This window comes from Lynx rufus, unplaced genomic scaffold (assembly GCF_022079265.1).
Source record: "Lynx rufus isolate CCGP_SWC_20201006 ecotype Redwood Valley unplaced genomic scaffold, mLynRuf1.p SCAF_5, whole genome shotgun sequence".
NCBI classification, from domain to species: Eukaryota; Metazoa; Chordata; class Mammalia; order Carnivora; family Felidae; genus Lynx; species Lynx rufus.
Window position 1 is genome coordinate 58,312,353 of NW_025814867.1, and position 13,304 is coordinate 58,325,656.

Consider the following 13,304-nt stretch of genomic DNA (forward strand, 5'->3'; position numbering starts at 1 on the left):
GTTTAGCCAGTTTATCTGATAAAATTTTGTTTACCCAGATTTCTGTCCTTCTAGGACCAGTAATATATAGCTTCACTACCCCAACTGTTTGTCTTTCTCTCTCACATCTAATCGTTCCGACCTAACCAGAAAAGAGGTGATTTACTCCTTTCCCTACCAAGAACATTCCCTACTTGTCAGCCTACCCATATAAATTCCAAGGTCAAAGTCTGTGCTAGCTGAGGACTGACCTTCTGCAAGTAAACCAATTTCCTGAAAAACATGGCATCACCTGCATGCTTTCCTGCCACACGTTAATAGTATGTAGTAACTGCCAGGATAGTCTTCTCTATGAATAGGGTATGGGATGGCACTGTGCATAGAGAAAATGCAAAGGGTAGGGAATATAGGGATTTATAAAACACACATATATATCATAGATACTTTTAGGACTGAAGGGAAATTCATTATATCATTATGATCAATAATTACTTTTACTCATAAGGAAAGAAGGCTCAGTAGGTATAGTCAACAAATATTTTTTATGTTAGGTCCCTAGAGTATAATGAAAAATAAGTAAGAAATTAATGTCATGTTTTGTTTAAGATCTATTTTGCTCTTTCCACAATTTATTCATTTTTCTGTTTGCTTTATTCTTTTAGGTGGCTGCTTTCATTCTTTTAATGCAAATCATTAATTACATCCAGAAATTTCATCGGTTATATGTGATCCAAGATTCTCTGTACTTTTTGTGTTAGATTATGCCAGTGATTATACATAAACCATTGTAAATTGAAGGGATTCCCACCCCCCAAATCTATATATAGAAGCCATGCCTTCCTATCTACTGTTGCTAATATTACCCAAGGTAATACCTACAATTGAGACTCTGATTTTTTCCTCAAGAATATTGTTTAGTAATTCTTTGGCTCAACTCTAGAAATAATCTGGTAAGTTTTAAAGTAAGAATCCTCCTCTAATTTTTCACACATGAACTTGTATGACTTAATGATTATAATTTAGCCTACCTAAAATATTGACTGCTCTTAGTGTCACTGATTTTTTCCTGTTGCCTTGATATGGTTTATTTCATTTATTTCTGCTCTAATTTGTTATTATTTACTTTCTTCTGCTAGTTTTAGGCTTAATTTGTTCTCTTCATAGTTCCTGGAGGTATAAAGTTAGGTTATTTATTTGATATCCTTCTTCTTTTATAATGTTGGTGTTTATCATTATAAACATCTCTCTTAGTACTATTTTTGCTGCATCCAATAAGTTTTAGTGTGTTGGATATTCATTTTTGTTTGTTTCAAAATATTTTCTAATTTCTCTTTTGATTTCTTCTTTGACCCACTCATTATTCAAAAATGTGTTGTTCAACTTGCACATATTTGTGAATTTTCTAATTTTCCTTTTGATATTGATTTTAGTTTCATTTCACTGTGGCCAAAAAACAAACTTGTTATGATTTCAACAGTTTTAAATTTGTTAAGATTTGTTTTGCAATTTAACATGGGATATATCCTGGCCAACATTCTATGTGCTACTGGATAGAATGTTCTGCTACAGTTGGGTAGAAGGTTCCGTAAGTGTCTGTGAAGTCCATATGGTCTATATATAGTGTTGTTTTTAAGCTCACTGTTTCTTTGTTGATTTTCTGTCTGCTTGTTCTATCCATTATTGAAGGAGAAGTATTAAAGTCTCCTACTATTATTGTATTACTGTGTACTTTTCCCTCAGTTCTGTCAATGTTGGTTTACATAGTCATCTGCTCTGATGTTGGGTGCATATATATTTATAATTGTCATATCTTCTTGATGAATTGAACCTGTTATAACTAATACTGTCTTTTTGGTATCCTGTGACAGTTTTTGACTTAAAGTGTATTTTTTTCTGATATAAGTATAGCCACCCTTGCTCTCTTTTGGTTGCCATTTATATAGAGTATCTTTTTTCATATCCTTTCATATCCCTATGTGTGTCCTTAAATCTAAACTACGTTTTTTGTAGACAGCACATACAAAATTGACAAATTGTTATCTAGACTAAGAAAAAAAAGAGAGAAAAGTCAAATAAGTAAAATCAGATATGGAAGATCAAACATTATAACTGATACTATAGAAACACAGCAACAAACAGGATAACAGAAAAAATTGGATAAATTCCTAGAATCCTACAACCTAGTAAAACTGAATCATGATGAAACAGAAATCTGAAAAGACCAACTACCTATAAGGAGATTGAATCAGTAGTAAAAAAAAACCTCCTAAAAAAAGGAGTACAGGACCAAATGACTACACTAGAGAAGTGGACCAAACATTTAAGGAAGAATTAATGCCAATCCTTCCAAATTTATCCCCAAAAAACTGAAGTGGAGAGAATACTTCCAAATTCATTTTAAAAGGTTCACATAACCTCCTAAAAAAGTCAAATATACCACAAGAAAAAGAAAAACTACACAATAATACCCCTCATGAATACAGATGCAAACATCCTCAATAAAATACTAGAGAACTACATGCAGCAGTATATTTTAAAAAGTGATACACCATGAAAAGGTGGAATTTATCCCAGTTATATAAGGATAGTTCAATATATGAAAATCAATTAATGTGGTCTACCACATTAACACAAAGAGGATAAAAAAATCACATGAACAAACAATGCAGAAAAAGTTGGCAAAATTCAACACCCTTTCATGATAAAAACTCTAAAAAAACTAAGAATAGAATAAAATATCTCAACATAATAAAGATCATATATTAAACATACCCAGCTAATATCATGCTCATTCAAAAAGACCTGAGTTTTTCACACAGGTGTGCGCACACACACACATACACACACACAGAACTAATAAACAAATAAAGTTTCCAGATGTAAAATCAACATGGAAAAATCAGTTGCATTGTATACACTAACAATTAACTATCAGAAAAGATAATTGGGAAAATAATCCAATTTACAACAGCAATAAAATGAATAAAATACTTAGGAATAAAATTAACTAAGGAGGTGGAACACTTGTGCATTGAAAACTACAACACATTGGTGAAAGATATTGAAGAAGACACAAACAAACAGAAATAAATCCCATGTTCATGGATTGGAAGAATTAATATTGTGAAAATGTCTGTACTACCCAAAGCAATCTATAGATTCAATTCAATCTATATCAAAATACCAATGACATCTTCCATAGAAATAGAAAAAAAAATTCTACAATTCATTTGGAAATACAAATACCCTGAATAGCCAAAATAATCTTGATAAAGTAGAACAAAACGGGAGGCATCACATTTCCTGATTTCAAAATATACTCCAAACCCACAGTAATTAAAATAGAATGATACCAGCACAATAGACACACGGGCTAATGGCACAGAGTAGAGAGTATAAAAATCAATCCATACATATATAGTAAACTGATCACTGACAAGACTGCCAAAAGTGTGAAGAAAGGACAGTCTCTTCAACAAATGGTGCTGGGAAAACTGGATATACACATATGCAAAAGAATGAAATTGGACCCTTATCTTATAAAATCAGCACAAAATGGAGTAAAGACTTAAATGTAACACATGAAACTGAGAAACTTCTAGTAGAAAACAAAGGGGAAAAGTTTCATGACATTGGCCATAGCAAAGATATTATGGATATGATGTCAAAAATACAGGCAACAAAAGCAAAAGTAAACACATGAATACATCAAACAAAAAAGTTTTTGCACAGCAAAGGAACAACAAAGTGAAAAGGCAACGTTCAGAATGAGAGAAAATATTTAAATGCTATATATCAGATAAAGTGTGAATCTCCAAAGTATATAAGAAATCCTATGACTCAATAGGAAAAAAAAAGAAAAGGAAAAGGAAAAGAAAAAAAGTAACCCAAACAACTTCTTAAAAAATGGGCAAAGGCTTGAATACACATTTCTCTAAAGAACACATGCAAATGGCCAACAGGTAGATGGAAAGATGCTCAAATTCACTTATCCTCAAGGAAATATAAAAGCTATAGTGAGATATCACCTCACACCTGTTAGGATGGCTATTATTCAAAAAACAAAGACAACAAGTTTGGGAAAGGATATGGAGAAACTGGAATCCTTGCGCACTATTGGTAGGAATGCAAAGTGGTACAGGCACTAAGGAAAACAGTATGGAGATTCCTCAAAAAATTAAAAATAGAACTACCATATGATTTAAATATGGTCTTGTATAGAGAATTTAAAAACAATCAATCTTCTTTTTTAAAGAAAATACTCAAATTGAATTATTGGTCAAATTGATCATTAAATCCAAGTGCTTTTACTTATGTACTCAACCATTGTAAAACTTACATTAACAGCTTCATCTTCAGTTAGATTTTCGTCTATTGTTACATTGGGCAAATCTGGCCAAACCTACAGAGAAGGAAGAAATGGGAAAATAGTTCAAAATAAATTCAGTATGGTATGACCATGCTGTAAATAGAGTATAATAGAGTTCTGGAGGCATATTATATACTCAAGTTCCCCAATTCAGTAATTCCTTTCATTGTTTTTTTCAGTTTGTGTTTTGGAAATGTACCATTTGCAAACTATTCCTAACTGCTATATTAATTTCCTCTTTAATATGGCAAATAGGAAAAGAATACAAACCTTTGTAAAAGGTAGTGGTTTTAAAAACAATGCATATGAAACATCAAAAAAAAAACATTTAAAAAAGGGGGACACCTGGGTGGCTCAGCAGGTTAAACATCCGACTTTGGCTCAGGTCAGGATCTCACAGTTCACGGGTTTGAATCCTGCGTCAGATTCTGTGCTGACAGCTCAGAGCCTGGAGCCTGCTTCGGATTCTGTGTCTCCCCCTCACTCTTTGCCCCTCCCCCCTCACACTCTGTCTCTCTCACTCTCTCTCAAAAATAGATAAACATTAAACATTTTTTTTAAATAAAAACAATGCATATAACCAAAGGTTCTAGTCAAGAAATAATATAAAGGCATATACTAAATTTAATTTAATGTATATTGAAACTGTTTCTACAATTATTCCAGTATTACATATAAATATATTTTTATTTAAAAGAAATTGAAGAACTAATGGATAATGCCATGTTGAGGCAAGTATCTTCTTAGTTTTCACAGTTAGTACTATATCCTCTTCTCTCTCTCCCCTTCCAAACCCTTACCCCCATCCCTGCTTCACCATCTACCAATGTTTTCCTCTACCCCAACCACAAACACACAAAACAGAGTCCAAATTTAATCATGCTGAAAGCTCTCTTTCTCTTTCAGAAAGTTTCATTTTAAAAAAATATAGATAATCCCCAAGGACTAATTACCTACAAGGGATTAGTTACTGATAGTGAGTAGTTCTTTTAAGGAATGGAACAGAAGATAGAAATCTGAGAAAATGTATAGACATGTAAACTGAGAAGAAGGTAGGAAGGAAAAAAACCGTTTCTATGGCTAATCTGCTATACTCTATACTTGTATGTTTCTTAAAATGTTATGATTTCTCATTAAGTTTATCGTAGGATTTTTCTATTTTATCTCATTATTTTGAAATATTTTCAGACTTACAGAAAAGCTGCAAAAATTCTACCTAGAGTTTTTCTATATCCTCACTTTGTTTCTCCTAATGTTAACATATTTATAACGTCTGTACAATTATCAAAACCTAGAAATCTACAGGCCATGTTGGAATTTCAGCACTTCTTTCACTAATGTGATATTTTTGGTCCAAGAGAGAAAAGAATTCCATACTACATTTCATTATGTCCCATATTATGGAATTTTGTTTGTATTTTTCTTTTTCATTTTAGTTATGATGAATGGATTTTTGTTTACTCTTTTATATATAAGTCAAATCAGGATTTTTCTATAATATATTAATATACCCAGGTCTGAATATTATTGCTTAAGTGAAACACAGTAAATTATATTCCTTAGTCAAGTCAGGAATATAAGTATAGCTTTTAAAAACATTGCCTCTTTTATTAATGAAAGAAGTACAAACATTTAAATGACTTGCAGTGTAGAATAATGAACAACCATCTTCTTAATAATTTTATAACAAAACACAAGACATTCTAAGAAATGCAATAAAAGACAATATAAAGATGAAACAAATAGTATTTAGATATATGAGCAATATAAATTCTTTCTGTTTCTAATAATTTGGGTCGAACTTAGAGTACATATTACTTTAATTATTAGCTACTAAATCATTACATTCTGTATTATATATCTCTCCTTCTGAATAAGTCTTTAACAGTTTTTTCTACTCAATAGAAATTTTCAATGAAATAACAGTTTTATACTTATTTTATTTCAAGATATCAATTCCATACCTTTGCCCAACAAATATCATTGGTGTTAGGCCATTTGACAAAAACATCTTTCTCCTGTCCTCTGTCAAATGCAGGGTAAGGCTTTGTTTCATTTCCCGAAATGGCTGGATCCTAATATTAAAATGAAATACAAACCAGGTAACTCTGGAATAAAAGTACAGCCACTTGGGTCACTGTTATGAGGCATAATTTTCCATGATTACGTTATCATTTACTGTGCTCTCACATAGACTGACTGACAGACTGACAGTATAAACTGCAGTGTTCCAGCTAGACTGTCCTTTAAATTCCTTAGAAGGAAACTTTAAGGACTTTTGAAAATGTATTGGCTATGATTTCAAGAAATATTACTAGCATTTTTTGTTTTGTTTTTATTCCTCCCAGTGGGTTTACTGGCTTCCTAGCTTGCTTCCTGTAAGATATTGATAAAATATTCTCCCCACTGAATCACTAACTTGAAGCCAAATTTTTAAACATGACAAGCAAAAGAAGCAATCCCAGAGAATGATTTTAGAATTGTATAGAAATAGAAAATCCATCACAACTTTGTGATAGCTTCTATAAATTGAGGCCAGTTTGTAGCTTCAATGATTATTAGAAGACAGCTTGCCTTTGACTTCCAGATTCAGTCTTAGATCTCTAAGGATATACCAAAATGTGAAGATAGCCTGGTAGCAGCCCATGTAAATAAAAGTGTTAAAGGAAGAAAATATTAGATGGGGGAGTAGAGTTTAAAGTAATTGTCTTTCTATTTTGAAACACCCCCCACAACATCATTCTAGAAGAGAAATCTTAATAATATCAAGATAATAAGACCCAGATAAAATATAAAATATAAACTAACCAGGATAATAATGTATCTCATTCCCTCCTGTCTTATTTTGTCAACAAACTCAGGAAGATCACGGAAGTTTTCATCAATTGTAAAGTCTAGTTGTCTTTCCATGTAATCAATGTCTGTGTATTGAACATCCTAAAACATATGAAGATAGTGGTAGTGCAGTAAGAATCACAGGAATCAATGCATCACTTTCTATCATAGTTATAAAACTAATACCGATATGAAAGTTTAAATGCCTTTTCATGTAATACTAAAGAGAATTAATCAAAGTAACACAAATAAAACTACTGTATTAAAGGTGCAAAATATTCCATGAATAAGTTCATATAAATGTACTGTTTTGTTAACAATTCATTTAACAACTTTGATTTCCAAAGAGTCTTTCACCTGAAAGACATATCCTTAGTTATGTAATTTTCAAAGAAAATAGAAAGACACAAGAGTAAAAGATTTATGAGGCTATGAAATTATGTTAAGTGGCAATTTGGAATTTTGTGCATTATATACAGAAAAAAGCATTGTTCCCTTTCTGGAAGCATAAAGCAAATAGGGGATAATTTCAAATAATTTTCATATTGCCAAAGGAGAAGAAATAATTATTTATTAAATCCGTCAATTATAGGATTCTTTTATTATCTATCAAAATCATTTTTAGAATTATAGCCCAAGCATAAATAAACAAAACACTGCTTACACATACATATGTACAAACATGTTTAAACTAATAAATGCTTGGATTCTATCATGATATCTTCATTTTAGACCTAAAATAACAAATTTGTCAATTATTTTCTGTTACTAGTCATTAATTCAATTTCTTCTTCTAGGTGTTATAAAAAGTATGGCTGATATAGTACACAAAATAATGGAAAACCTCCCTTTTCATAAAAAAAATTCCATGTGCATATTTTATATCATCTACCTATACATTAAATTTCCTCATAATAATGTATTCAGGAGCCATATACTTGATTCTACTGCATGTACCAATGTCTTATAATGAGACTTTTTTCATTTTTCTTAGATTAAGTTCTTATATACCAAGTATTCTAGATGTCACTGTTGAAGTGCTCCCAGAAGGACCCCCTAGGATTCCTTAATCTTGCTAAAAAATAAAATCACAGGGACTCTTATTTCTAGATACTCAGTAATATTTAGTTTCCTGAATATTGAGGGAAGAGGATATTTTGCAAGTGTTCAAATTCTAAGTTCCAACATTACAACTATCACCTATTGCAGGGCAAAAATCACTCAGTTTTATCTCCACTTTCTTCTCCGTAATTTGTCACATCAGTTGATGAAGTAGGTTTCTGTGAACTCTTATTCTCATATAAAGAAAATATGGGGAATACACCTGATTACTTATGGCACCCAAAGTTTATTGGAGAAAACCAAGTGCACAGTCACTTGTTTAGTACAACTCACAATCATGGAACTAGAAAGAAGGGGGGGAAAGGAATGTTAATATCCCTTTTCCTTCATCAATCTAATAAAAAACATTTTGTAAAAATCTCATGACCAATTCATTAGGTACTATGAAAAACTAAGCATTTATTATTGACAAATGCTTAAAATAATTTTAAAGTAGACATATTTATTTGTTTGCTTTTATAGATGACACATTTAACATTATTTTAAAAACTGATATACATACATAAGGGATCTGAGCGGCCACCATATCGTTATATACTTGCTGAACCTCTGAAGTATTTCTGTACCCATAACGACATAATTGAAATCCCAAAGCCCAGTAAGGTGGCATGACTGGTCGGCCAATTACCTTTGGGGAAAAAAACAACAACGTTATTTGTGAACTAAGAGAGTTACGATATATCACAGAGAAAACTTTGTGGTTTTTACAAAATGTACAATCATACTGGGGCGCCTGGGTGGCTCAGTTGGTTAAGCGTCCAACTTCGGCTCAGGTCATGATCTGACAGTTTGTGGGTTCAAACCCTGCACAGAGCTCTGTTGTGACAGCTCAGAGCCTGGAGCTTGCTTCAGATTTGGTGTCTCCCTCTCTCTCTGCCTCTCCCCACTCACACTCTGTCTCTCTCTCAAAAATAAATAAACATTAAAAAAAATGTACAATCATACTTCATGGTATTGTTTTGTTGCAACTTCCGGAGTTGGACCCAAAAACATATAGAAATCCAAGATTCCTCCAATTATGCGGTAAGTTAGAGCAGGAGTTGGCTGAAAAGTAACATCTGAAAATCAAAAAATATAATTACACACATATATATATGTGTGGAGATATATATATATATATATAATATGTTAATTAGATTACTGGAGAATCACATAAAATGTAAGAAATTCAACAAATGATTGTTTTACCCATTCCATTGCTGTTAAGTAAGAGAACTCCATGAGCATAGCCTTCATCTTCCAGAGCCATGTAATATGGATGAAATCCATAGGAATTAAGTTTATACTAAAATAAGAAAAATAAACATAATATATAGTGCTTAAATAGCAATAGCATATGAATTTTGTCAAGGTAATATTTAAATTCATTATAAGATTGAGCCTATAAGAATTTAAAGGTTCCTTTTTGTACACAAAACTATATGTACTAAAATAAATACATCTCCTTTAGAAAATAATTGCTTTATTATTGAAACCTGTACTGCTTCAGAGCATGCAAATGAATATACAAATTTGTAACATGCACAAATACATTAATTGATATAAAAAAATTGGTATTGGTGTAGTTGGGTTTCTTTCCACAGATCATATGTCTTATTTATAAATTGGCACTTCTTTTCAAAAATAAAATTTCTAAGAAATGATTACAAGATATCTAAGTTTACATAATATTATATGATAGTATTTTAAATGATAATATCTCGTTTATGTAATAGTGTATACAACATTTACTTTAATTTTTACCTAGGTCTTTCCTGAGTAAAAAATCTATACTCAGGGTTATAAAATGACTTATCAAAACTCACAAAACTTTTAAGTTGATGATCCCTATTCAAACTGACATCTTTGACCCATATGTATCCCACTAATTAATTAGCATGTGAAAGTAAATTCATATATTGAGAATCAAGATTATATTAACTTATTAATGTCAATACTAATGTTGAATAGTTTTTAAAGAAATATATTTTATAAAACATATTCTTTCAAATCGATATAAATTAAAAACAGCCTTCATAACTTAGGCATGAACTATTATGATACAAATAAAAATTGTTTGAGCACCTAACAATAAAAGTAGTTGCAATAGTATACACATTTATAATCTCATATTGAATACATCCTTTAGATTCACATCATATGTGAAAAATAGAAATGAGCTAGTATTTTTATTAAAATTGTTTTTTATGATATGCTTAGAATAATTATAGTTAATATTAATTGTGCAATGCATGAAATATTCATGAAATGTATTCCATTAATAAGACAAAACGTAGTAAAAAGTGACATGAGCATAAAAAAGCATTTTCTAAAGATGTAACTAGCAGTATGGCCGCCTAACATACACAACTATAGCTGGGTATCATTAAGGAAAAAGTTACCATTAAATCAACATCCAAGCAGTAAAAAAAAAATAAATAAAAAAATTCTAGAAGAACCCTAGTCAGTTATTTCTAAAAGCTAGAGTAAAAGTAGACCTGGCAGGGGATTCTGAGTTTGAATATTCTTTCTATACAATTAAGAAGGTAAAGAATGGGGTCACAACCTCCCTTTTCACTGTAATCAATGATGGTATGTATCCAATCCTGTGCTTTCACCTGTACTTTATTGTGGCTTGTTTGTTTGTTTGTTTATTTTAAATCTCTATAGCAGGTCTAGAGATCTCCAGCCCCCTTGTTATTACTTTAATGCTGAGTCTAGGCCTACAGAGAAGTGGCTGTCCTAACCATGGTCTTAGTTGCTTCATGGAGTAGTCAAATACTGGTACCTACACCAGGGGGTTGGTCTCTTGTGAACATTCCCCAAGTATGCCAGTTCAGGTCTCTCTTAAATGCTCTGTGTTCCACTTCCCCAAAACCATATATATATTCTGATGGCAGGCGAGTAGATATTTGAATAAACTGGTTATTAAAAGCAAATCCAGGCAGGTGAGAATCCCAACTGAAAAGAAAACAATTCAAATCCAATAAATATATCGAAAGTAGTATCAAAAATAATAATGGTAACTCTTACGTGATATGAAAACAAATAATATTTTTCTCTATATGCCTTATTGTACTCAAATACTGTACTCAAATATGAAAATAATTATCGCAATACATTTATCTTTTGACTAGGTTAAAAAATATCTAACATAGGTTTCATTTTTTCAGCATTATTAATAAAATAAACTATATGAAAAATATGATTATACATTTATCTTTAGATATAAATTCTTTTTAAATAAAATTAATATAAAGTTATAAATAATATATGACCCAGAAGTAATATATGTCCTAGAAACTGAAAGTCCTCTGTAAATTTTTGCTACATATAGAATAAAATGAAATAAAAATCAAAATAAACTATAAGGCATGATGGGTATTTTAATTCCAAGCTCTCTGTAATTTCTCCAAAATACAAATACAAAATACAAATACGATACAAAATTTCATTTTGTATTTATAAAAATTACTGTTTAAAAAGAAATGTATCAAAGAGAATGTATCATCTTTCTAGTCATTTGTAAAAGCATACAGGTGGAAGAAAAGAGATAAAAGTTGGCAGGAAAAAGTAACATAAAAATTATAAAGAATTTGAGACATATTTAAATTTCTATATTAATGATTTTGGAAAAGTATTTACTAAAAATAGTGTTTCCTAAATAAAAATAAATAATGCCATTGTACAAGAATTGTTTTACAAAATGACTTCACTTATCCTTTGAAACAAAAATATTATCATACCAACAGAATTTTTAAAACAGTACAGACATACTTTTCTTCATTATCTGTATCCAGCCTGACAATTCCTGACAACATCTTCTAAAAAATGACAGGCAAGCTAAAATACATAAACTGTCTTTTAGTATACTATGGTTTGTCTACAAACCTCTTATTTTTACTAAAGTAAAATGTTTTTACATAAACTTGTTAATTCATATAATTATTCATTCATAAATAAGTTATTCATAAAATATAGAGAGATGTATGTATCATAATTTCTTTTCATCAATACCTGGCAGAGATAGTATTAACTCCATCAGATTCCAGAACTAATAAACCTCAATTTCAATTAATTTCTAATTAAATATTTACAAAACACATTTCCACCTAACTTATTTTACAACATTCATACTTTTCAAGAGGAGCCTTGGTTTTGGTTTTCAACCTGATTAGTTGAATGAGTGTGATAATAATTAAATCAATCATATGCAAAATGTAGATGAAATTTTCCAAATCTTAATGATAGTCCCACGAGTGTGATAATTATTTAGTTTTAAAATGTTAAAACAGGTGCCTGGGTGACTCAGTGGGTTATGCATCCAACTTTGACTTCAGCTCAGGTCATGATCTCATGGTTCACGAGTCTGAGCCCAGCATCAGGCTTCCTGCTGTCAGTGGGAGCCCGCTTCGGATCCTCTGTCTCCCTTTCTCTCTCTGCCCCTTCCCCAAATAAACATTAAAAAAAATGTTTTTTAATATTGAAACAGGCCAAGTTACTTAATAGAACTGAAACTATTTTTTAATGTGATGATACTCTAGCACAGTGAAAATAATCTTACCCCCTCCATTCTACAATCAAAATACTCCTCATGTCAAATAATTCAATCACTTACATAACTCTTCCTGTGCTTCTCCTTCGAATCTGGATGCCAAAAGGATTTTCCTTGATTTCAACATCATAAAGTCTATTTTCATAAGTACTTGTTGGCATGGCTGGAATGTTTAAAGGTACTGGAACTTCATATCTCTTATTTTGGGGATCATAAATCTATTGCAGAGAAATAATGAAAATAAATGTTTTGCTCATATTGCTGAAATACCATGCAAATAATCATTATATAACTTAAATAATTGCTGAAACAAGATATTAGAATTCTTATTTATATAAGTCTTAATTCTGCATCCATGGCCCATATATCTATACAGAAATCTACATACACAAATATATATGAAATGGGATCAAATTATGAATTGCATTTTATCACTTTTTAATGTTTTATAATTCATTTTTCATA

At 30.9% G+C, this 13,304-nt stretch overlaps 1 protein-coding gene across 1 annotated transcript in view; it reads right to left on the reverse strand.

Moving 5' to 3' along the window:
• Positions 1–13,304, reverse strand: part of SI (sucrase-isomaltase) — a 102,233-nt gene that overhangs the window by 31,990 nt on the left and 56,939 nt on the right. The window contains exons 27-34 of the mRNA XM_047099835.1: positions 12,903–13,057; positions 11,077–11,245; positions 9,494–9,590; positions 9,251–9,363; positions 8,808–8,933; positions 7,157–7,285; positions 6,313–6,423; positions 4,319–4,381 (exon numbers count right to left, since the gene is read on the reverse strand). Coding sequence (XP_046955791.1) covers positions 4,319–4,381; positions 6,313–6,423; positions 7,157–7,285; positions 8,808–8,933; positions 9,251–9,363; positions 9,494–9,590; positions 11,077–11,245; positions 12,903–13,057 — 963 coding nt within the window. The remainder of the gene's footprint in view (positions 1–4,318; positions 4,382–6,312; positions 6,424–7,156; positions 7,286–8,807; positions 8,934–9,250; positions 9,364–9,493; positions 9,591–11,076; positions 11,246–12,902; positions 13,058–13,304) is intronic.